The sequence below is a fragment of the Gymnoscopelus microlampas genome (assembly GCF_963454915.1).
Source record: "Gymnoscopelus microlampas genome assembly, chromosome: 3".
NCBI lineage: Eukaryota > Metazoa > Chordata > Actinopteri > Myctophiformes > Myctophidae > Gymnoscopelus > Gymnoscopelus microlampas.
In genome coordinates this window covers 22,573,084-22,599,029 of record NC_139940.1, presented here as the reverse complement: position 1 = coordinate 22,599,029, position 25,946 = coordinate 22,573,084, and the positions used below count along the sequence as shown (strand labels likewise).

General features: G+C 40.9%; 1 protein-coding gene across 2 annotated transcripts; it reads left to right on the top strand.

Moving 5' to 3' along the window:
* The first annotated feature begins 437 nt into the window (after window positions 1–437).
* glcci1b (glucocorticoid induced 1b) lies at window positions 438–25,553 on the top strand. 2 transcript variants are annotated; one of them, XM_084053494.1, is made up of 9 exons: window positions 438–572; window positions 716–1,146; window positions 7,278–7,426; window positions 13,969–14,058; window positions 16,584–16,697; window positions 18,330–18,467; window positions 19,877–20,063; window positions 21,084–21,204; window positions 22,650–25,553. In XM_084053494.1, the coding sequence occupies exons 2-9, from the start codon at window positions 780–782 to the stop codon at window positions 23,014–23,016; spliced, it is 1,533 nt and encodes a 510-aa protein (XP_083909620.1). In that variant the 5' UTR covers window positions 438–572; window positions 716–779; the 3' UTR covers window positions 23,017–25,553. The 2 variants fall into 2 exon arrangements, with proteins under 2 accessions (XP_083909620.1, XP_083909619.1); XM_084053493.1 differs by having other exon boundaries at window positions 16,581–16,697.
* Window positions 25,554–25,946: the final 393 nt, after the last annotated feature.

Genomic DNA, 25,946 nt, shown 5'->3' with positions numbered 1-25,946 from the left:
AATAAAATGTGATTTCAATCATTCTCTGGGCATCTTTAATCTTCACTTTTGTTTTACTATTAGAACTCAAACACCACCAGAACCAAAAATGGCAGATATGGAGAAGTACAGGAAATGCAATAAGTAAGTGTAATAAGGCATAATGGCAAGTGACTCCATATTTCATGCTAATTATCTTGGGGGGAGAATTAGCACAATAACTTTGTTATTGTGACATATTTTGCAAGGTTTAAAGAAGACATTTTCAAGAGAAACTTTTGTCAGTTCTCAAAACGCATCACTTCTGTGATTGGCTGAAAGTACAATCCACAGACCTCGCTAGACCAATGGGTGATGTTACTGTAAAACCCTGCTGTCCAACCACATGTTCAGTATTAAAGAGCGTAACCCGCCCACGTGTATCAGCCAGTAGTCTCGCCGATACAACTGTCATTTAAGTTAGTGGATATGTGGAAGGTAGGAGGAGGAGAGCAGAACGTTTGAAAATATAGATTAAAAAAGTGCTTTGAAATTAAGTTTAATGTTTTATAAGTCAACATTATTGAACACGGCGACATGTTTTAACACTCCAGGTACGTTTATAACCAAAGAATGCGTGCTTTTGTGGCCAGGGCAGCTGTAAAGTCAGCTCCACGCATGAGGTGAAAATTTTACAGGAAGCTAACTGTTAACATTATTTTGCTAACGGCCGACTCTTCCATTCCCTCCTCCACAGAACTAGAAAGTTCGGAGATACGTTTTTCCGAGAGCTTTTGTGACTTTCGAGGCATTCTAGGAGAATGTCAGCCCCCGGCAATTCTCTCCAGCAGCAGCCGAGAGTGAGACGTAGCAATGCGGGCTCCCAGTCCCCCAGTTCATCCACATCATCCACCAGCTGCCGCCTGCACCCTCTCCGTGCTACCGTGCCCTACCAGCTCCTGGCCGGGGGTCAGAGCAGCCCGACACGCACCACTACGTCGTCTCTCGGCGTTGGGACTGGAAGCAACAATGGAGCCTCGAACACGAACAGCAGCAGCGGCTCGAGTCCCGGCTCGAGCCCCATTTTAAACTGTGCTGGTGCAAACGCCAGGCAGAGACTGTCCCCTGAAAATAATAAGTCTGACTCGTGTTCACCAGACCGAGGTCCAAACTCGCCGATCTGCAGAGGTAAACGTTTTATGAGTTTTGTTCCTGTGTTGTAGTGTAGAGCAGTGGTTTCAACCCCTTTTCATATCAAGGGCCATTATTTATTCCGCATTTGAGCCACGGATTCGCCGTTTGATGAGATTTAGCCTCTCAGACCCTAAACTTAGAATATTTTGTTGTTGTTGTTGGATGAGATTTTGTCCACAATTCCATGCTGTATTGATGTGGTGCCATAGGAGAGATGACAAGCAAATGCTGATCAAATTGACAATTCTTCTACATTCTAATTGTGTAGACTTCTTGTAAATGAAGTGATCAGATGTTTAACAATAATTTTACTCTTGAGAGCATAAAATGAAACCAAATAATGGTTTTATTTTACGCTCTCAAGAGTTAAAGATTTAATAGGGGTCCATTTGGTTACCAACTCTCCATCATTTAGCTGGGGACCACCTGGAACCCCCTCAAGGACCACTGGTGGTCCCCGGACCACTGGTTGAGAACCACTGTTGTAGAGCACACATCAGCTCTTCTTGACAGCCTGTTCATGCCATGCAACCTCTTTGTATCATGCAGGCCTTGCTGCCATGGTGTCAAATATCTCAACTGATAACGTAAAAAAAAAAAAATAGAGAAGAAAGAAATTAATTATTATACTATTGTGACAGTCAGTTATCTTAATATCACATCTTTAGTTTCAGGCTATACAGCATTAAAGCAAGAGTGTCTGTGCAGTGTGTGCACTAACTATTCAGCCTGCCCTCCCCAGCCAGCTAGAATTGGACACATAAAAATAGTGAAGTGCTCTATTATTCACTCCCTTATATCTGATCTACTTTTCTTTCTTTTTGTCAGAGAGGTGGATAGTATTAGCTAATAGCTCTAGCTAAGACATTCTCAAAGGTCCTGTGTCTGGTGTTACTTGTCCTCCATGCCACACATTTGGTAGTATTTAGCCACTGTACACAACATACTATAGTAGTCTGGTGGACAGTGGAGATGACCTGTGATATGCCTGGTATGTTTGTCAGCATTTGATGGTGTCCCTCCCTATAATATATTTGAAAAACAACTTCTTCATTTCTGAAAATCCCTTTAAGTGGCTTGTGATTTTTTTTTAATTTAATAACATTTTTATATATCAGTCACTTTAACCATTTGATAGAAAAGCTAGTTTCCTGCCCTCGGGTGAGTGGTGTGACATTTTGTGTGGGCATGCTGAGCTGTCGTTCCTTTCAGGTGATAAGGAGACAGGCTGAAGAGGATATGAGAGACCATGCTGCTCTAAATCAGTTTTCACTGCCTCCTTAAATCTTGTTTATGTGACAGTCTCTCCTGCCAAATATCGACGCTGCAGCTGGTTTTTAGACTGGTTGTATTTTCCTGTCCCTTGCCAGCACCATTTTTTCTGGAACAATCATGGCTATTTTCTGTAAACCCTGCATTTTGCATTGAACAGGGTACACACACACACACACACACACACACACACACACACACAAATAACCACGCACCATCTATCGACTGTCTGAAACACTGTGTGATACAGAAATATCTGAATACAGTTCGCTTTTTCAGTAACTGGTAGGAGACTCGCCAAGTCTGACATTGGTTAGGTTAACAATGGTGAGTGTTTCTAAATTTGCAACAGCGTCTATGAATGCAACCAGGTATTTTTTACTACAATGACGGTGACCTTCAGCACACCAAGATCAGGTTGTGAATCACCACTTGCTGGACAAGTGTTCCACAGTCCACCAAATGCATCACCACGGCCTCCTTTAGCCAAATGTAATAGCTTCCTGCACTTACCTTTCACCAAAATGGCAGCCCACTTGTCAGAGAGATGCATTGCTTTTACTGTAGAGTTGGTAACCATCTTTGAGAGCATGCTTCACATACCTCAAATGTGATGACCTTTAACCCTGATCAGTGTCCAGTACAGGGCACAAAGCCTTTCTGTCCACTGCTCACAGTGGCTGGGATACATCCCACAGTAAAGCTCTTCACTGTGCATGGCAGGTGCGTAGGAGAAAACCCTGATGAAACCACAAAGAAGTACCATGCACTCTTTGCACTGTCTTCTTCCTTTTGTGACTAAAACACCTTTTTATCAATGTTTTGGTGCAAGGAGTGGACCTTCATCAGGTTATATGGAGGTTATATTTTGCACCAAACCATTAACAAAACAAAAAAAAGTGTTTTTAATTGCATGTGAAGACAGTGGGCAGAAGTTCTTTGTTTCTTAGCGGATACATCCCAAAACTCACCAGACTCTTTCACCATTTTACTATCACAATTGGACCTCCACATGATGGATAGTTAACCTGTGAAAGTCCACCAACTTACCAGCTACAGCTCATTTACCAGCATGTGGCTGGTGGTAATTTCCCACCGTAATAACATGCCATACATTCCTCAGTCCTCCAAAAGAGATGACCTCTAACCCCAACCAGTGTTCCATGCTATTGATGATGATAGAGACTTGACCTTTCCTCGATTGGCTGTGACCTGCCAGTCCACACAAGCCAGAGGGAGCCTCACATGGTGTTTATCTATGAGGGCTTTGGAGATTAAAATTCAAATTGTACTGTTTCACTCAAAGAAACAGCAGCATGAGAATATGACTTATCACCCAGCTTTAATAATGGATGCACTTCATGGGTTATGTAATCCATTGTGTCCGACCATCCCAACAGCAGATTCTCAAATTGATAACTGAAGCTGTGGGCTAGTTGCTTGGTGATTTGTCATTCATTTCATCATCTTCAGCTCACACTGACAGTTTGATTAAACTTTTTTTATTTTATTGGAAAAACCTCACAATTGTGTTGGCTATCTTACCAGGACCACGCACATTATGTTGAATTGGCAATATTTGTTGTCCCCTGGTCTTGTTTTGGCATGTGAGTTAAAGGGTCACCAGAATATGAGGACAGCGCGAAGACCTTGGACAAGAGGGTGAAATACCATTACATGACCTTTAGGTTAACCACCATGACCTCATCCTCTCGCCACACCATACCAACAATGAAAGTCCCTCTCCCTGTCAAAGTGCCAGCTGTGCTGAAATGGGCCTGCCTCATTGTCACCCATTCAAACTGCAGAGTAGGAGCAAATGTGAAAACAAGTATGTTGTCCAAATAAGTCAATTTTGGCAGAAGCTTTCCTGTCATTTTCAGCATGTTTGATAAACTAAAGTGGCTATTACATTTTGAACAATTTACAAACATGTTAGCATACTGCACATTTGCTCAGACTAACTTCAAGCTAGCTTGTGGATAGTGAAAGCCATTAGTGAAAAGCTAATAATGCTAACAAGCTGTTTTTGCATATCCTAAGGACAAAATTTGAAAAAAGAAACATGGCAAAATGACAGTGTCCAACTGTCCATGTATGATCAAATAACCTGCTAATTTATCCAAGAAATCAGCAGAAATATGCTGCTTTAATGTGTCTTGTTAACACCCTGGGTGGGGTGGGGTGGGGTGGGGTCATTTTCTTATCCACTTATATACTTCTAGATTATGACAAATCGCTAAACTAGCTGATCTACAAGCGAGACACGCTATTTTTGAAAAGGGGGGGGGGAGTTAAAACATTTGCCCAAAATGGGAACACCAGGGTTGATGCGGTTAACATACATTTAAAATACTTTAAATTGTGATATTATCAAACATATCAGTCTGCATTTCCCAAAAGGAAATTAATGTATTTAATTCAGTTTGACCAGAAGCGGGGATAAAACGTGTACCCACCGGCGATAAAAAATGAATGACCAGTTGGGTATATCAAAAGCAAATGTATGGATTTTCACCCCATCCCCCCCCAGCAAATCAAACCTTGTTTGTTACTATCGCATCTTTTCTTTTCATCAGATACTTCCATTTCAGCCACTGGGGACATGATGGAAAATAACCACAAGCTCGGTTCTGAGAACACTGGCTTGGCCTGTATCAATATTGATGGAAATTTAGCCTGCTTCCTTTGTCTACAGTACTTTAGGGAATTTTACTGTAGCCCAGCAAGTTTACTTAGGCAATACCTTCTGGTGGATATGTCTATGTATTCTCTGTACAAAGAACAACAATGAACCACAGTGTAATTGTGCTAGGAGAGATGCCCCATGTAGATAGCTTCGACATTGTGTGTTAGTCTGTGTATTAGTATTGGATGGGCCTCTGCAGTGGCCTGCTCAGACAAGGAACCAAGTGAATGAGCATGCTCTCTCTTCACCTGCCTAACCCTTAAAAGTTTAGGCTCTCTTTGATATGGAAAGCAAGAAGCTTCCGTTGGCTTTCAACAATCATACAGAGTGTAATCCTGCCTAATGCGTTTCACCCATTCCTTACTGCAGTCTACACCCTGCTCTCAAAAACTCTTGTTTGGGTGTTTTTACTGTGTGAGTTGCTGCAGGAATGTTGAGTGGATGCAGGCCGTATTGATGTGCATTGTGGTGTGGTTGTTTATGAGTTCTTATGTGGGTGGTGTGTGCTTAACTCCTCTGGCTCACAGCAGACTGCTCCCATAACATTAGATTCAGATACTCCAGCTCTGTCATTTACATTTTGCTTGCTTGCTTGGTTGGACAGTCAGAGCTGCTATTACCCAGACCAGCACTAATACTTAAGAGATTAAAACTGACTGTACTTCGAAAACAAGAAGAGATTGGAGGGGCAACTCTTATATCAAGAAAACATGGTTCATTACAATACTGTTTGTTTGCTGCATTTCTATTAAGGTTCACTGTAATAGATTGGTCTTTAAGGGAATTATTCAAACTTTCAGTGAGTTATTCTTACGCCTTAGTTGTGTACCGTGTCTCCCACCGAAAATGGCAGATCTACAAGCTCACTTTGTGAGCTTATAGATCTGCTATTTTTGGTCCGAGAGACATAATGTGCAAACCAAGTGTATATATATATAACTCAGGCTTAACGGTTACCCAAATTCAGTCTTTTAAAGACTGGGTGCTGTGATTTTCAGTGATTCCCCCCCCCCCCCTAAAACATAATCATCAGGTATTATGGTTATACTAGGAGGAAGATTTTTTTCAAAAAAGTGTACAGAAATTGTTAAAATTATGTTTTTATGTGGACACGCCTCCAGTTCATTAAGTATACCTGGTTCTCACCTTAGCACCTCCTCCACCACCTTAGCACCACCCACCTGTCCTAGTCCCTCCTCCTCCTCATGCCCACACCTATTATATATATATATATAATTATATAGTATATTTTTACTATGTCACTAAAGCGCCGTTTCTCTATTGGCACGTTTGACCCTCAAGGTTTCAGCCTCCAGGTAGAAACTCAAAATAGTCAGAGAAGACATAAAACACCATATAAACACCACCAGGGGGCTTAATGAAGTTCTATCAACCTTATAGACACATGAAAAACAGAAAAAAAAGTGCAAAACCATGGCACCACCTCTTTAAGTAGGGACACTTGACTCATGTCATGTGACAATACACCAGAGCCATAAGCTAGGTTTGGTCGTGGCTCATAGTTTAAGAACACAGACTCCCAAGATTTCAAAGTATTTTAACAATTGACCTATTTTTGGTAGATAACATTCGTTCTAAACTTTTTAAAGACTCAAGATTTTTATTGTTGCATCTTATATATGAGTACACACTTTGTTTCCTCAGCATTGCAGCAGCAGTAACGACAATTGCAAATAAATAATTTAAAATAGCAACAGTGCAACAACAGTGCAGCTCGCTAAAACTGTTAAATCACAAACTCTGGACTCTATATCCAGGGTGCCTCATCGCTTGTTGAAAATAATTTTGTCTGTCCTCCTTATGAAAGATGTGACATTGAGCTTAAAAGATGCCTGACACCCCTGGTGTATGTTTCATCACAGTTTTGGTGCTTTGGACTCATTTTGGTTCCTCATACCATGTCCATTTTGGTCCCAATGTAAAGGGTGAAGTTCGATATTGTGCACTTGAAGTGCCACATTTTCCTTGAAAACATTATCATGATAATAACAGGCAGTGTCGTACTACTACATTTATATGGGTGGATGTTTTTGTGACCTTATACATTTTTTTTATTTGACATATTCTCCAGCAACGGCAGTGACTTTATTGCTTTGGTGGTGTACCACTGGTGAATGATTACGTCTCTGCTCTCGATTTGCAGCAGAGAGGGTGAAGCTACAAGTGCGGAGTTCCAGTGCCATCCGGCGGACATCTTCCCTGGATGCCATCACAGGGCCTTACCTTACTGGTCAATGGCCTCGGGACTCTCATGGACCCTACCCCTCCAGCATGAAAGACAAAGCCACACAGGTAACTTATTCATCTGGGGAGGAAGTCATCTTGCTTACGAGTGAGTGATGGCAAGTGGATGGTGGTTTAGACAAGTTAACCCATTAAGACCGGGAACGCATCTGCTCAAATATTTGCTTCTGGGGGTCCCTGACATATTTTGAGATGGGGGGGGGGGGGGGGGGGTCTGCGGACAAACATTTTGGGGGTCATTGACATGAAAAAAGTTTGAGAACCACCAATATTATAGCAACATAAGTTAAAAAAAGAGAAACTGTTAGGATTCAGAAGCACACATTTTCACGATTTAAAAAAAATAGATCTACAAGCTCATAGTGTGGCACTCGGTGCCGCACTATGAGCTTGTAGATCTGCTATTTTTCAATAGCCAAAGAAATCTAAAAATGACACTTAATGGGTTAACCAGCCATAGCCATAGTTTTATGAACATTTGTCTGACAGATTGCGTTAATATGTAGTTTATGTCATCTACATTGGGAACATGGAGGATATTAAGTGTAACATCACTGTTAAGTGGCCACCCCATAATACCAATGTAAGGGCTCTATGTTGAACCTTACCATAGTTTTCCTGGGTAGCAGCCCACACATCGGCACCAACTAATCTTGTCATGTGACTGACCGCTGAATGCAGTTTTTCTCAAATGGTCTGATTTGGGTTATGAAAGAATATTGAATATGTATGATCATGGCAGGGCCATTGACCAGGGCTGCTCCCTCCTTCCTTACAGAAGCCTTTCATGTGACTGAATGAAGACCGCAGAGCCTCATTTATATGGGCTTCATCCCTTTAACCCTTCATTCACCTCGCTTTTTTGTGCCTAGGCCAAGGAAGTGGTGAGTGGGCCGTGAGAGATCTCTTGAACAAGCAGCTTGCAGGGGGAAAAAAACAAAAAACAGTTTGCCTCTAATAACTAGGTTCTTATAGCAGTCTGGAAAGCCTGGAGATGTATGAGAATGAATTAGATTATTATTATTTAATTTGATTGTATTTCCATTCCTCGAAAGATTTGGGGATTGCACAAAAACGCTTACAAACAAAAACTGTTGTTCAGCCTCAATACAGAGTAGACAAGATAACGTGTTTTTTTTTTTTTAGTTGTAGACCCAGTTACTTGATATGTTCTGATACCTTAGCTACAGAATGATGTGAGCTAGATGACAGCCATATTGTCATTATGTGACTGTCAGCACATTAAGTATTATGTCAGATGTATTTACGTATTTGTAATTATTTTGAATACACTATACATTTTAATGGAATGGATTGTCATTCCAGGTGCTGTTAAAGTTGCAAACATTATGCAAATATTTGCATATACTATTTGACTAAGTTGCAAATTAAAATAAAATTTGCATGTAGGGCTGGATGATCTGTACGATATTGATATTGTGATGATATTTGGTGGATGACTATCCAGAAGGAGAAACCTCACACCTGTCCATTGAGTTCAATGGACAAGTAGCGCCATCTTGTGAGGTTCGTGCTATTAAAACAACACTGTGTGACTGACGTCACATTCTCTTTCTAGATTGATGCTTTCAAAGGATATTTACACAACAAAGTCTTTGATAAATACTCATCAGTAATGTCTCAGAAAAGTACTTCACTATATTGTGATGGAGCCTTTAAAACCAGGAAAAAATCAACACAATATCAAAAAATATATACTACCGTGTAAGACTACGGTGTCACTGCCAGGGCGTTATGGTATTATGTGGAGATGTTAATAGTATTGCAATTTCTTAAAGGTAATGAAGTTGTTTGCTGTAGTTGGCATAAATAACAGGGTAAAGGTTAGATACGATAAGATGGCCTTTATTAATCCACGAAGGGAAATGTCAACACAACACAACCAAGTGTATAAAGCATACAAATATCACTGTTTGCTCTTACGTTGTTATGTTGCACTTGTAAGTACATTATTAGATTGTCAAGTGCTTAGACATGATTGTCTACTTAACAATACTTTACAGCAGATTAATAATACACAGGATTAAAGTAAAATGGATATTTGTAATGTAAAACACGTTGGAACTCATGATGCGGTGCAGTGTAACACGATTGTCCAAGTTTCGCTTGTCCAATGCACAAAATCCCCCGGGGACAGTCGGACCACTTCCTGTTAACGAGGCATCCTAGACCCTGGCTGTCTTTATAACTCAAGAACAGCACAACCAAGTAGACAAAAGAGTCCTCAGCCCCTTTTGTGGTGCTAGTGCGCAAGTTCAAGACGGCCTCTCCCTCTGAGCTGTAATGTAGCTCTGCATGGAGGTAAAGATGTTTGCACCTGTCCCCCAGGCTATGGCTGAGGCGAGGAGGAATCCCACTGCTTACCACCTGGCCCTCGTGGTTGCCCGGCCGGCCTGCCTTTTGTGTGGGAGTTGAGGAGCAGAGGGCCCATACATATGCTAATCACTGTTCCGGGATAGGTCTGTCTGCCCTAGGCCCTGTGGTTAGAGAACACAGAGAATGTCTGTATGAAGATTAGACAGACACACACACAGATTTATACATACACACAGACACGCACGCGCACAAACGCATTCTTAGTATTGACTCACTTAATCCCACTATAGTACTGCTGTAAACAGTATCTGCTATCATGGACGATCACATAACTGCATTCCACAGTAATTATTTATCTGTACATACTACATATAGTTGATTTATAGTTTTATGTCTAAGCAGCCTCAGGCAGTGACATATGACCCAAACAATCTCAGAGATATTTATCCATTCTTTGTTACGTTGAGCACATTTGAGATGAGCACGAGATGACAGATAGGCAAAGTCAACTCTGTGAACCAGAACCTATGTTCTCATCATCTCGTAAACACGCCAGATGATAGCAGTGGTATTCTTTTCACTTGTCTCAGCATGTAATCTAAACAAACCAATACAAATACCGCTGCAATTGTGCTGAAGCCCGGTCATTATTTCCTGCATCGGAGCAGAGTTGGATTCTTAAGAATGTTGCCTGCATGTAAGTAACCTTTGTGAGTGGGAATCATAACGTGGACGAGAGCTGCAGGCTATGGGACATTAGGCTTTATTTCAGCTGCACATTATCAGGCATCACACCTGGCACCCAACTCTACAAAGCGCACAGCCCAGGCCGGAAGTACAATCGCTAGCTAAAGGAGTTCTTATGAACTGACACAGAATTAGTTTTGGGTAATGATGTCGGCTGTTGGTTTTCTTATATTGCATGACTGTAGTGTCCTGTAATAAGTGTTATGCTGTTCACAAAGGATAGGATACCAGGTAATCAATGAACCTAGTATCTGTCTAAATATCATGCTATCTAAATAGACAGGGGAACAAACAGGTGAACAAGTGTCAATATAATATCTATAATTGTATGAGACTAGATATGACCTGCGATTTTTAGGCCGTTATATGAAAAACCAAAACATTACATTTTCACTTATGATGTGTGTTAATATGTTCTGAATGCACGAATAGTCATTTGAAATATACTGTCATATTATCACATTATTGTAGGTTAAAAATATTTCCCTATTGTCAATCTCGCCCAGCCCTAATGCACAGCATTTTTGTGGAACTATGTTAGCCAGGCAAAAAGTGTTCTGATGGCTTGATGAATAGGTCATCTAATTCAAACCTTTTGCTGAAAGGTAACAGATATTTAGTTCTAGTGACTGTTGATAACACCACTCTTTATTAGCCAAATGTCTTTATTTTAATTTTGGATACCTTATAATACTGCAGGGGAAATTCAGTTTCGGCTTCACCCAGCTGATGGCTACTCGGATGGTTATGATGTGCGTGCGGGGCAGGGAACATTTAGGGGTCAAGTGTCTTGCTCAGGGACACAGGAGGGGAACCAGTGACCTTCTCATTACCAGACGCCCTCTCTAACCACTAATCTTCAACTGCTTGTAATACCCAACTCCTACTCTAGTGGGCAAGCACCTCTTCTAGATCTACCAGGTGGTCGATTGAGTTGACCAAATACAACCATTATTCCCCATTATTATTTGATGTGCAAAAAACAGATAGTCAGAATTTATCCTACCTTTATTATTCATATTTAACTATTGACTCATTCTTTGAATCTTATTAAGTTGTTAACTTATTCTCTGCTTGTAGTATTCTAATTAGCAGCCTATAATAAGACGTAAAAGTAATGGTATTTTTACTGTCTGGCACAGGATGAGGAAGTGATCATGTGCCCAAAAAGGTTGCCCACCTTTGCTCTACTCATACTCAACATAATGTATATCAGCTTTAATTTGCCTATTTGTCCTTGGTGTCGCCTTGTCAAATTGTTTTACGACAAGTGGTGACACTGACATAGTTACTGTAGTACATCCATATCTTGGTCAATGGTAAACTCAATTGCTAAATAAAATCTTGGTCAATACAGTAGGTAAGGAAATGTGCAAAGTGAACCTTCTGAAGAGTGAGTGTGTGTGTGTGTGTGTGTGTGTGTGTGTGTGTGTGTGTGTGTGTGTGTGTGTGTGTGTGTGTGTGTGTGTGTGTGTGTGTGTGTGTGTGTGTGTGTGTGTGTGTGTGTGTGTGTGTGTGTGTGTGTGTGTGTGTGTGTGTGTGTGTGTGTGTGTGTGTGTCAACATCTGCAGTCCTTGTTATGGAACTTGCACTTCAATGGCCAACCTGAGAACTCTGTAAAACTTGTCTGGCCTTTCAGAGCAAACTCTCTTCTGCATAAAGGGACTAGGCTCGAGCATTAAGCCCCACAACATTTGGCAGAGGCATCACAAGCCTTTCCATAGGCCATGCACAAAATGTTAATGCTAAAGGCTAGCTACACATCTGCCATCCAGCATGGCCAGGCACACTAGACTCTTTATGAGAGCACAAGCACCCTTTTAAACCGCTGTCATTTCTGAGTGAAAGCAGTGCCAACAAGCCAGAGAAAACCGCCGCACTGGTGTTCCTCATTATTCACAGTGTGATATTACATGTCATAAGGCATGGTTGTTACGTTATTTGGTGCACAATAGAGCTTGTTCTGTTAGGGACTATGGTCAAAAATAAGACACTGACATTTAACATGTTTTGTGTCGACCCTAACCTTTTGGACATTTGAGGATTTGTTTGAGGAGCAGCCTCGGTGTTATGCATAATCAAGAAGGAAGTACGTGGGCTCAAACAAGTCACTGAAACATCCTCAGTCTGTTTTCGGTTTTGCATACATTTACATAACTTAACCGTTTCCTTGTTTATGCAATAGAGGCCTAAAAGATGTGCTCACTGAGACAGCACAGGCTCTCTACTCTTTGATAGAGAACATTTTATATGTGAAATTGCAGTACGTACATTTTATGTCAAATTTCTGCACATTTATGGATAGTCTCTTTTGTCTGCAACAACCTATTACTGTGTATGTCACATAAGCTAGATAAGATAAAAAATAAGAGTTTTATTGAGAAAAATAATGCTACAGATTTGTAGACTTCACTAACTTTAGGATGGGAAATAAAGCCACATCAGGTGGGTACATTTTTACACAAGTTCAATTCACACTGGGGATTTTATAGTGTTCATAATTCTCTCTCTCACTCTCTCTCTCTTCTCACTCCCTCCCCCTGGTAATTATATTTGTTTATTATATCCCCAAAAATCTTAGTTGGTTGATAAAGTAGTGGCTAGTGCATTTTGGAATTTGCCAGCCTCGGAGGTCCATAGAGCAAAACGTTTTTGGATGTTTATAGCATATCTTAACTTGCTAATTAAAGTGTATGAACATAGGCTTAGGTTTTTCCAGGTAGGCAGTAGCTTGTTTCCCCTGAGCTTTCATCCCCTGTTGACTGTTTTCCTTTCATTGTTTCCAGATTTTCAGCTTTGGTTTAGAACACACAAGCAGCAATAAAGATTGTTTTCTCCTACATTGTTGTTGAATGTTTTTGTGATCATGTGACATTTTAGGTGTTTAACTTGTGCTCTCATCCTTAGTGACTAAGTAATCAGCTGGCCTCAAACCTGTGACCTTTTCGGTTATTGTCACCACTACACCTCCCTGCTGTCCAAAGATATGTGTCTCTGTCTTCCTGGAAAGTTATTAGGTTATAGGGTTGGTCAGGGTGCTCTGTTTATTAATGTTAAAGGGACACTATCATTCTGTTGATTGTACATTCCAGATAATTGTTGAGGATTGTCATAGTGTATAGAAACCGCAATATTTACAGAGAGAATTCCCCCTTCTGTTTTGACCATTCTCTATGTTACTGTATTTCCCGCTATGTTGCTGTGAACACAGCAAATAAAGTCAATGTCATCACTACTAAGGCTAGTGGCTAAAAAACAGGAAGTAAGGGTTGTAGTTTTCACATTCACAGATGTTGCACGGTTGCACCAGTGACATCACTGGAGTAAAGCCCTACAACAAATGTGAAAACCATGATGGTGTCCTTTTTAAGAAATGCTGTGATGTATTTCTCACAAACGGTGCCCATAATGTAAACATACCTTAAGTGATGAATAAATGATGCATAGAAAGACTCATTCACTGTCAGCGTGTGTCTCTATGATGTGTCTACATGTTTGTGTTTCAGACTCCAGGTCTCTGGATAGATGAGGGAACAGATCAGGGAAGTCCCCACCAGCGGTCAGCCTCCTGGGGCAGCGCTGACCACCTTAAAGAGGTAGGTTCACCCGCATCGTCTCTATACCCAAGTTACAGCCTCCTCCATTAACACACATCACAATGAGTATAATCTAAATCTAAAATGGCACAATGCAACGGCGTCAACACCCTAGTGTTGCCTGACAACCCTTAAGTTAGACCAGAATAGCTGGTCTGTTGCAAAACATTCAGTTAGAGTATCACTGTTGACATTTATTATGGCAATACAAACACACAGCCAATTCGGTGTGTGTGTGTGTGTGTGTGTGTGTGTGTGTGTGTGTGTGTGTGTGTGTGTGTGTGTGTGTGTGTGTGTGTGTGTGTGTGTGTGTGTGTGTGTGTGTGTGTGTGTGTGTGTGTGTGTGTGTGTGTGTTTTTGTCATTTTGAGGTTTGTCCCATTTACTCGAAATGTGTTTTATTTGCCGGGACCTGAGGTCAGCCTAAATATTATGCTGCTGAAGGTTGGTTTTCACTCCCGTCTATCTGCCTGGCCTTGTGGCCAACCAGTCGACCACATGGAGCTATTAGTTCTCCAGCTCCTACGAGCACAGTCTAAATTTAACCTGTCTCCTCTCGCTCTTTCCCCGTCCATTACACCCTTACATCTCACTGTGGTCTGTTGTTGTTTTTTTAAAGATGGGACAAGAGCTTGTCTGCAGGGTGTAACGCAAGCATTGTGCCCCCTTCAGCTTGGCCCTGTTGACACTACAGTACATTGAGGAGTCGCGATAGCTCTTATCTGCCCTGCAAATGCCTTACTGAAGCTCTCGCAAATGATTACAAAAAAATACCCATGGTTTTTATGCCTGAACTTTGTCTGGTTCACGCATACTTTGTCTGGTTCAACCCCCCCCGTGTCCACAATGTCTTGGCATATTGTGAACTCTGAATTATAAGCTTACTTACATCTGTCTTCGGAACAGTTTTGAGATATGGAGTGGTGAAGTTTCCAGATGCCAAAGGGCAAAACTATTGTAAACCTTTTGGCATCTTGCAATGACTTAAAATAAACATTTTCAGAAATCCAACTGCAGCCACCAGTGCATAGAAATGCATTACGTAATAATTATATTATTTATTTTACAAAAAATATCAGCGGTTTGGATTATTTCAAGTTCATGGTTGTGGACAGTGATTTAAGGTGCTTTGAATGAACTCGGTCAATCCCCTAGATTTATGTCAATGTGACACGTAGCTCTTACATGCCGACAGTACTGTACATCGGTCCTCCAGAGAGTCCCAGTGTTCAGTTTCCTATAGGCAACCCCATTGCACTGGTCTGCACAATCAATAGCACAGTACAGCCAGGAAATAACATCTCTTTCTCATTTTCTGAGATTACTCTGGGATTGCCTGGACTTGTCATTATCGACTGCTGCTCCTCTCGCTCAGGGCTCAGCAAATGTAGGCGAACTTCACTGCCGTTCTCTAACCTCTGCAGCCTACATGTGTGGGAGGACACCCTATATAAAAAGAGTCTGTTTCTTTGTAGACCGTGTAGCCAGGATTACAAGATCAGCATCAAAGACCACACCTTTGTCTGCAAGCACAACTGTCGGTTATGCATACATCTGTCCCTTTTGCAGGGCATATATTATGATGAAATGACACTTTTGTTCGTAATAATCTTTTGAATTCTCTTATGTCCCTTCTATACAAAAAATGAAATTTGTACACTTAGTCGTTATTTGTGGTCTGGGCATTTCTGAAAATGTGTACTCAAACGGGCTGCCTGATTAGCTATCTATAGTGACGTCAGTATGAAGCTCCATTCGCCAGGGAGAGAAAATCAGCCATGTTTGTGTGCACCGCAATAAAAATGTTCTTAAGCTAAGAACTTTCATAATGTTGTAACATAACATTTCCATGAAATGCCCATATACTGTATTAGGTCTGTATCTGTCTGTGTGTGTCCCTTTTTATGCCCGTGTTTGGAGATCCCTGATGTCACCAATATGACGTCATAGTACTGATGTCATAGGCTGGTCTCCCAAGTACTACATACTGCACTATGTACTCAATGGGATTCTCCTATTATAATATAATATATAAATATACTGTAGATGGATAATGTAAATGGGGATGTCATCAATAGCATGATTAAACAAGACCAGGAGACCTGGTTCTGCCAGACCCGGCAGATGCCCATGTGTCTATGCCCATGTATGGACGAAAGGGGGACAGACTTTTATAAGCCGGACTTCACATGACGTGTCAGCCTGTGTATGTCCATATATGGACGAAAGGGGGACAGACTTTTATGGCTGGGGCCTAAGGACAAAGGGGGCATGCCCATGTATGGAGAAAACGGGTACAAAACATGCCCATGTATGGACGAAAGGGGGACAGACTTTTATGGCTGGGGCCTAAGGACAAAGGGGGCATGCCCATGTATGGAGAAAACATACACCCCTTGGGTCTGGCAAAAAAATATAGAAGTCCAACAAAGATAAATTGAAAAAGAAAAAAAACAAAACATGGATAACTGTGGAAATTAGACCTATTGTAGCTCCTACAAACCATGCTCGGCTTTCTTCCAGCAGATTGCAAAGCTGAGACTGCAGTTGCAGCGCAGCAAACAGGTCAGCCGCCAGAGCAAAGACAGGGAGCAGAGCACACTTCTGCAGGCACAGCACAGCAACACATGCCACCCTCAGGTGAGTCACCTATATGCACACATTAACCACGTTAACCAGTGTTGTGTTCTAGTTTTTTTTCGGAAGGTATACGCTACGATACGATGTGCGTGGTCGTGGGTATACGCTCTCGCGTTTTCAATGGATGAAACAGTTTTTGAAGGTATACGGTAGCGACGAAAAAAAATCTCAAGGTATACGCCGTACACAGCATCTGACGGTAGAACACACCACTGACGTTAACCCTGGCTAAAATCTTCAAACATTTTCAAAAACATTCTAATACACGGGGAAAAAAAACATTGCAGGAAGAGGAAATACAAGATGTGTCGCTTTATTTTTTTGGTGGTACAACAAAGTATATAAATAAGGCTTACGTGGTTACTGGTTAATAAACACACACACCATGTTACTTCATATGACCTCATCCATTCAAACCCCTTTTTTTTTTTTTATATCAGTCCTGAAAAGTTGGCTTTTTCAAGGCACAATTGTTTTCACACAATGGCAGCATTGCAACAGGGGCTCTAAGAGGGCTCGAAAGTAACCAATGCCATATGCATGGCACACTGCCACACTGTATGCATGGCACATAATATACATGTGTGGTTGCAGAGGGTAACCACACCATATCACAGCTGCTGTAGATGATGAGCAAAGTGATAAGGACTCTTTTCATTTCAAAATGTTTCCAATATTATCCATTTACAAAAATGTGCATGCATAAGAAACTTGCCAACACAATAAATTATATCTACAAAACAAGAATTTGTAATGCAAAGGTCTTAAGATGAGTCACACCTTAAGTATCCATACTATACTGTATATTTATTTTATTTATTTTAAATATAAAATGATAATATTGAACTGTAACTCAGAGTTTACATGTAACCAAATTGAACCTTTTATGGGTCCATTTGGTTCCATTTGTACTTAATGAAAAGGTTTGAGAGTCACTGATCTGCACATTTTTGCTGCATGGTTTCTAGTAGTGGATAGACCACATCTGATTGTGGTTCGATCTGTTTTGTTGCATTGCTGTTGATAGGAGCTCTAGTTAATGAGTCCCCATTGTGACCACTGGTGACATGGCTGAATAAGGGAGGGAATATGTCTGGGCATGCCCTGTTCTCACCTCATACTTGTGGTTAACTCATTAACAGATACCCAGCGAAAACAAACATCAAGCACTGTGGGAAAGTGAATGTATACAACACTATGATGTACATTATCTTCATCAGTGGTGTACTGTATGTAGATAACATACATTTCTGTTGTCATATTGGATTCATAGCTGAATGAAAAGAGAGGCCGCCTGGGAAACCTAAGGTCCCCGGTTTGGCCCCACGCCCCACAGCGTATGGGTCAGAAGCAAGACACCCTAACTGCTGTATTAATGTCACCCACTGTTCCCAATAGTTAAGAATACCCCCTTTCCTACTTCAAAAAAGATTGAAACTTAGTCTCACTGTCGCAACACCTGGTTTCAAAACTGGTGATAATTTGACACCTTCATTTTGTGTATCTATTATATTTGGGGTTGCACAAATCAAAACACACTTACTGAAATTGATTGTGTTTACAGTTTGTGATCAATGTACACGCATGCATTTTTGTTTGTTATTCTTAAGCCTTGGATTTGTTTCTTTCCAGTCCAAGGGAATTCCCTCAGCCCTGTCAACTATTCCTGTGCCAAAATCCTTCATATCCAGAGTGCCTAGCAGTGTAGAGGGCATCAACCATGAGCTGGAAAATGTCTTCATCAGAGAGGACTGGGAGCATGGGATGCAGGTGAACATTTACTTATACACATTAGATTAACCGCTTAACCATTTAAACCCTATATACACTGTTGACCGGGATCCCCCAGGGGTCCGTATACTTGGCCCGCTCCTCTGCACCAAATGTCTTCGCAGAAGTTTCACAGAATTTTTAGCACATTTCTGCTGAATGTTCGCCTATTATGACATGCCCAAATTAGGGCCGCTAGGGTGTAAGCACACGGGGCAAGACCTAGCCGGTTTAGTGTCTAAACGGAAGTACCGGAATTTGGCGGAAGTACCGCCCAAGGAAATGAGGTCGACGCTTTATAAATCTGTTTACATTCTTCATGAATGAAACGAGTGTTGGTCGAAAAATATTGTTTCTGAGGGAAATTCGTACGAAGGAAGACCCGCCCCTATAAAACACTCTCTGCATTAGGTCGTGACCAGGCTTTTCTCTTCGCAGATGAGTAAAGGCTGGGAACGAGGCTAGGGTGGTTAAGCACTTGCCCTGAGTTGGCTCTGTACTTGGCTCTGGCTCTTTTTCCCCTCTACATCAAATCACTTAACCAAAAATAGCCTATCTACAAGCTTGATGCTTTGTGAGATCTGCTATTTTTTGGCAAATGTTCCCCCTTGGATAGGGATGCTAGGGTTCCAGTGGTGTAATAGTATTTACAATAAATGGTTGCCTTTAACCTCACAGTACATAACAAGTGGGGGTTTCCACCAAGATCAAAACAATTTATAATATTCACATGACAGGACAGCGTGTGGGAAACCCCACCCGCTGCCATGAGAATATGGTCTACAGTATGACTTCCAGAGTTTACACCATAAATTGAAAGTTAATTTAATGTACATTGTGGGCTGGTGCTCTAAGTATGTTACAACCAAAGCAGGAAATTATTTGCAAACACTATTCTTGCCAAGTTTGGCACACTCACACTCTCACAGCTATGCATTCAGCTATGTGCAATGATACAGTCAGACGGTAAGACACACATGGATTCTCACTCGTACTGAATTAAATTGCTGAGAGGCAAGGAGAGCTGTAAATTTGGCCTGATGTGGGACAGTAAACCTTGGCAGGTCTGCAAAGCTGCTCTCAGAAATACACACACACACACACACACACACACACACACACCATGACAGATTTACAACCTGCAGTGCAGCAAGCCCTTTTCAGCTGTTTCTGAATCAGCTGTGCCCCATTGCCCAAGAAGAACACTGTACATCAAACCATCATACTGTATGCAGCTTTACCATCTGTTGTGGTCTCAGCTTCTCCATTTGCCGTTGTAAACACAATGCATGCATTATAAACACACACATTCATATGATGTTGGCCACGGGTACTGAGTTCTTTTCATTTATATTATATGGCAGTAATGCATGACCTCTCACTCCCCTACGCACGTCTTGACCTTCCAGGCTATGGACGTGTTAGATGGCCGCCGTGCACCCTTCCCTCCTCATCGTTACAATGGCGGGGACACACGTGACACAGACACCCAGGCCCCTTCCAGTGGTGACTCCAGCCCCTCGCCCTGCCCCTGTAGCCCCGACCTCCTGCACTCTCCCTATGGAAGCCCATGCTCTGCAGAAGAAATCGACAAAGGTACTCATTCACTGCCTGCCAAATGCAGCCTAGATGGTATGATGCACATGTCGCCTCACAGGCCAGTTAATCAACTTGGCGCCCTTGTTTTGAATTTTGAAAAAAGAACAAAAATAGCAGATGTACAAGCTCACTACACCTAGTTATCATTTCCAAGAATGAAAAGACATTTTAGTGCAATTGATTGGAGTCAATATTACAAAATTAAAGTCAATAAAAAAAAATGTAATGCAAAATCTATCAAATAAAAATAACTATAACTGAGGGTGAAGGAGGGGCAGAAGATAATGGCCATATTGCTACTGTATAAAACACATCCTCAAAATAAGACAAAAGATATTGCCAGACTGTGACATATTTCTGGGTGGAGCCCCTGATTGTATATTTAAGCTGTTTAAGTTTAAGGTGTGACATAACGTCCTCCACCTAGCGTTTGTGAGATAGCGGCGTTGTTTTTTTCCAACTGAAAAGTATCGGGTGTCTAGCAAATAAAGAGGAGAATGCTGTAGCTTCAGCTTGGTGAGTTGATATTGGTATTACCTGTGGGAGTACTCCAAACAATTCAGTAAACGGATTTGGGTCTATAATTGTTAGACATATATGAAAAGGTATTGAATACCTCCGTCCTAAATGAAGTCAGTCTGGGACATGACCAAAACATGTGGCTAAAGGTAGCTGGGTCTTGATTGTACCTGATACAGGCTGGATCTGAGTCGGGATAGAATTTGGCTAGTTTGCTCGGAGATAGGTGCAATCTAAAGTTGAATCTGGTGTGCTATTGTGTATGCAGAAAACGCATAACCATTGTCTTTTTCCATTGTCTTTTTTCCATGATGTTTATAAACAAAATATCAATTATTTATTTTGATTTATATTGCTGGGATTTTTATTTTGCTCTGTTGACTGTGTATGCAAGTTGAAGTTAAATCAACAACAATTTCTGCTGACTATCATCAAACGTTCCTTTGTGTTTCTGGATCTGATCTTTAGTAAAACATCTCTATGTTAAACTGTTTCCAGACAGCGGATGCAGCTCTCCACTCCCAAAGTTTGCCACCTCTCCCAAACCCAACAACAGCTACATGTTCAAACGGGAGCCTCCTGAGGGTTGTGAGCGGGTCAAAGTGTTCGAGGAGATGGTGTAAGTCTTTGCTCTCTTCTTGGCTTTTATTTGCAGTAGATACTAGGGCTGGCTGAATAGTTGGAAGCTTCATTCATAACACTGACATTCTAAATCAACATTAGAACATTTCTGCAAAACACACTTTTGAACCTTGAGCCTTTTGTTCTGCAAAAATACATTGTTTTGAAATGAACATCCCACAGCAGTCGCGACTTGTCGATTGCTGAACCTCCAACTTCTTAAATGAACCAGGATCCTTATTTCCCTAATTCAAATCTATAAGGCACCAATCATGCAGCTTTGTAACACGATGGCTGCCTCCAAGCATCAGTTTAGGTTAAAAATAGCTTCCCCAACAATAAGGGCATGGTCACACGTCTGAGTCAGCAGCGTTGTAGCCAACGAATGCCAAGACGTCAGACGCATCAATTTCCCTTGTTGACTTGTGGGTTTTAGTTGATATAACTTACATTGCAGTAGTTGGCTCACTGCCAAGTGGTGTCAACAACGGGGCTTCTTTAAGGGAATCGATAGGTATTGGAATCGATGTTCATACTGATAAAATAAAGGCATGCTAAAATAAAAGGGATTTGAAGTCTTATGTTTATCACTGTCACTATCGAATAAAGCAGAAATTATTATTTATAATTTAATTGATTTGCACAGGCTACAAAATTAGGCCGTTTAAGCCTGACTAACCCATTTAGACCTGAGGCCGATTCTAAAAAAGCCTTCTAAATCCTGACCTAAGTTTTCTGAAAAACTTCAACTATTTATTCAAAAATTACAAAAAATGTATGTTGCTATATACTGTACTGTACATAGCAACAGGAACCCCAAAAGGTATAGTTACAAAAAGGGGTTCCTGCCCAAAATGGGTTACATTTTCATTGTATATGTCTATGGTGTGTGTGTGTATGTATGAAAGAGAGAGATTTATCTGTCGGCCATGGAAACATGGAAAGTTTCTTTTTAACTACTGGCCATACTGGTTTGTAGAGTTATACATTACCTGACATGCATTAACAGCCCTAGAGCCCTTTTTCGAAATTCAGAACATGAATGGAAAATAACTTCCAAACACATCTGAAAGTGGCTACTAAAGTAGACTCATTGTAGATTGACCAGTCAGAAATGAAGCTTTAACACTTAAACCCTACAAAACTATAGTATATATTGACCGGTGTCCCCCAGAGCTCTCTATACATGACCCCCTCCTTTTTCCCGCTCTACATGAAATCTCTTTGCTGAAAATAGCCGATCTGTAAGCTCACAGCGTGTCAAGTTGTGAGCTTGTAGATCGGCTATTTTCGCCAAAATGTTTGCCTATCATGACATTCCCCAGAATGGGGATGCTAGGCTTTAAGTGGTTAATGTGGCTGGTGTCTAATGTTCATGTCATAGACGCTATTCAAACACTGTAATCACAGGTAATAAATCAGCTGGTCTTCTTTTGCCCTCAGGTCTCTCAAGTCGAAAGGCTTCCCCCTCTTCTCGTGCCCAGACAAAAACAAGGTGAACTTTATCCCCAGAGGCTCCGCCTTCTGTCCCGTCAAACTCCTCTGTTCCTCCCTTTTCTCCTCAGTCTCCCCCTCGTCCTGCGCCACCAACGCCCCTGGTCTCCATGGAAATGACAGCTTTAGGTCTCAGGTGAACCAGGCTCGGCCCACCCCACCACCGCAGCCACCCACATCTCAGTCCTCAGGCACAGACGCAGTCAAGCCCACTGACAGCAGCACAGACGGCCTGAGCATCGAGACAGGCACACGCGTAGATACAAGCACAGACATGAGCAAAGATGACCCCACACGCATCCTCCTCACCAGCTAGTCCTCAGGTACACATGGCCGAAACACCTGTACATGCAGTGATTTACCTGCGCAGGTGCTATGGCCTGGGAAACAAAAGAAACCTTGCACTAGTCACATTAACCATATTTCTTTTAGTCAGCAAGGAGTACCCAAGGTCTGTTGATCGCAAGGTTGAGTTATTACATAACGTGCCGTGTTGGTTGTCACTATTATACAAAGCGCCATTTACCTAGTGCTATGAGCGCATTCATTTTTAACCTCCATGACACCACTGGGAGTCAATGAATTACCGAAGAATATGTCTAAACATTGTGAAACTAAACTGGCACCATTATGTAAGCTTGGTCCTCCATGTGGGTCCCAGTGCTGAGGGGGTTCCAGCTAACTTCGCTGGGGGTCCCCAGCAAAGTTAGTTAATATAGCATAAAAATATATATACAGGTACATCGACTATTTGGATATACATTTTCTAAAAATCTTGAGAAAGTTTGAAACATTTCGAATATTTTTAAAACATTTTAGCAGCACAAATCTTGTATGTTTTCAGATGGGGGTCCGTGACCTAATATATTTAATTTGGAGGTCCTTGAAATTAAAAAGTGTGAGAACCACTGATTTACAAGACCTGAGAATCCAGACCTTGAGGGAGCCCTCCCTTCACCCATAACTAACTTAGCCTTTTCCTCTGCATGGTGACAGCATCCATAGCAAACATAGCTCTGCTTTCTTTTGTAAAAGCTAGAAATGACTATTCATCCTATTGTGTTGTGTAGCCAGAGTTTTGTCAAAATAAAGTGGAAGAAGATTTTTTTTCATGAGGAAGTGATGAGGCATAAAAACAAAAAAAGATAAAAAAAATAAAATATTGTAATTGTTTTATCTAACCAGCTTATTTAACTGTTCAATGTTGCCAGCTAATATCTACAGTGCATATAAGCTTTTTTGACGAAATGGGGAAACAAAATATAATTATGCCTGTGAACATATTGGGATCTCTTAGGACTTAACAGTACAATGCAATTCTTCGTACTTCCCAAAATGTTTACAATTGTTGATGAAATGGGGAAACAAAATTAAATAATGCCTGTTTATACTGGCAACATATTGGGATCTCTTAGGACTTAGAAGTACAATGCAATTCTTCCCAAAATGTTTACAATTGTAATAACCTGGGTCAAAATGATAAAGGCTGGCCTTTTTTTTTTTCTTCAAGCGCTAAAGACGCTTCTTATGGAACCCAGAAGTCACAAAAGTTCCACACAACAGGCACTCAAGGCAAGGCCGATTAGCATTTCTAGTCACATCTTAATTATCTGTAATAATAAAGAAGACAACATATGCTGTCTGATGACCAAATAGCCAGCTACAAAGCACAGAACTACCCTACACCGCAAAATCCTCTGTGTTAATTAAACACTGTAAGATAAATGAACACTGAGGATTTTACTGTGCAGCCTTGCTTCACCCGCCCCCCAGAAGAATAAACTCAGGTTACATGGAATGTTCTCATGCTTGAATTGGTTGCCTTTCCTCAGTGTCCATGACATTGCTTTTACAGTAAGACATTCCGTAGACTCGAAACACAAGTGCTTTTACTGGAGAGGCCAAACCAGTGCTGAATCAAACTGATAATTATCACAGGACTTGGCTGCTTGATAATGACAGGAGGTACTAGTGACTTTTGCATAAACACCTGCAGTTGTAAAACGTTCTGTGTGCTAACACACATTCCACAGGTTCTTGACGCATCAGTTACCCACAAGTTCTTATTTAAAAAAGCCATCTCATTTGATGAGCTCCACCCTCCTAGAACACGGAATTGGTCATTATTATCCATCTGGGTTCAAATATTAAATATGTACCAAAGTACAATGCAAAACAATGAATGTGCCATTAATTTGGCGTATGTAAGCGGCAGCATTTATGTGCCTGAACCCATGTGTTTACATGTGTTTAGTTGTGAAATGCATATACAACAACAGATAAACACTGTCTTTTAAACACTGAAAATGAATAGATTGGCAAAGGCTAAGCACTTCTAAGTGGAATGATAATCACTCCTTTTCACATGTTAAAACAATCATACAAACATAGTGTGCAATTGATTTTTTATTTTATTTTTCTAGATAAAGCTAAACTAACAGACAGACTGAATCACAAGATTTAAGCATTTGTGCTCAATCTTTGTCTAGTAGTTAATCACCAGAACCTGTCGAATTAAATAGAGAAGAACCTTGTCCACACATTATTGGTAGGAAAATGAAGTTTGCAATTTCTCATAACAAAAGTGCAGTCTGGCAAGCCACTTGCACACAGAAACATAAATAAGACTATATGCAACACATTCCACACAAGCCTAAGTTTAATATTCTGTTTGTTTTGCTCACAGTTCCAAGAGGTTGAATCATACTAACTCAGTTTTTATTCACATGCTCATTGTGCAGTGCAGAAAAGCAATGTTTGCCATGTTTGGCACTAATATTTCAGTTCTCTTGTGTATTACATGTTTGTTTTTATGTAGAACTTGTGTTTTTCAATAAAGTAAACAAAAATCTCAGTACGCATTTTTTCAAAGACCTCACCCATACACAAAGATTGTTATCACCCGTATTTATAGGCATAACATTTACATAGAAGGTAAGGCAACCAATACATTTGGTTATTATTAAATGCTAGTCACATGGCTTGAACATCAAAACTCATAACTTAAATAAATATTTAAAAAAAGAGTTGCAAGAAAACATGTAGATTAATAGAACTCATAATATATATTTTTAAAATTTTATCCCATCATAATAAACTGCTCAAAAAAAGTTCGGAAACTTAACTTTGGTCAATTATATCTCCCCTTTAATAATACCAATTGGTATTGTGTTTTATATCATTTTTATCGTTGATTAGTCACCTTTACAATGAGGTACAGCTTGTAAGGATCGGGCATTCGTGGAA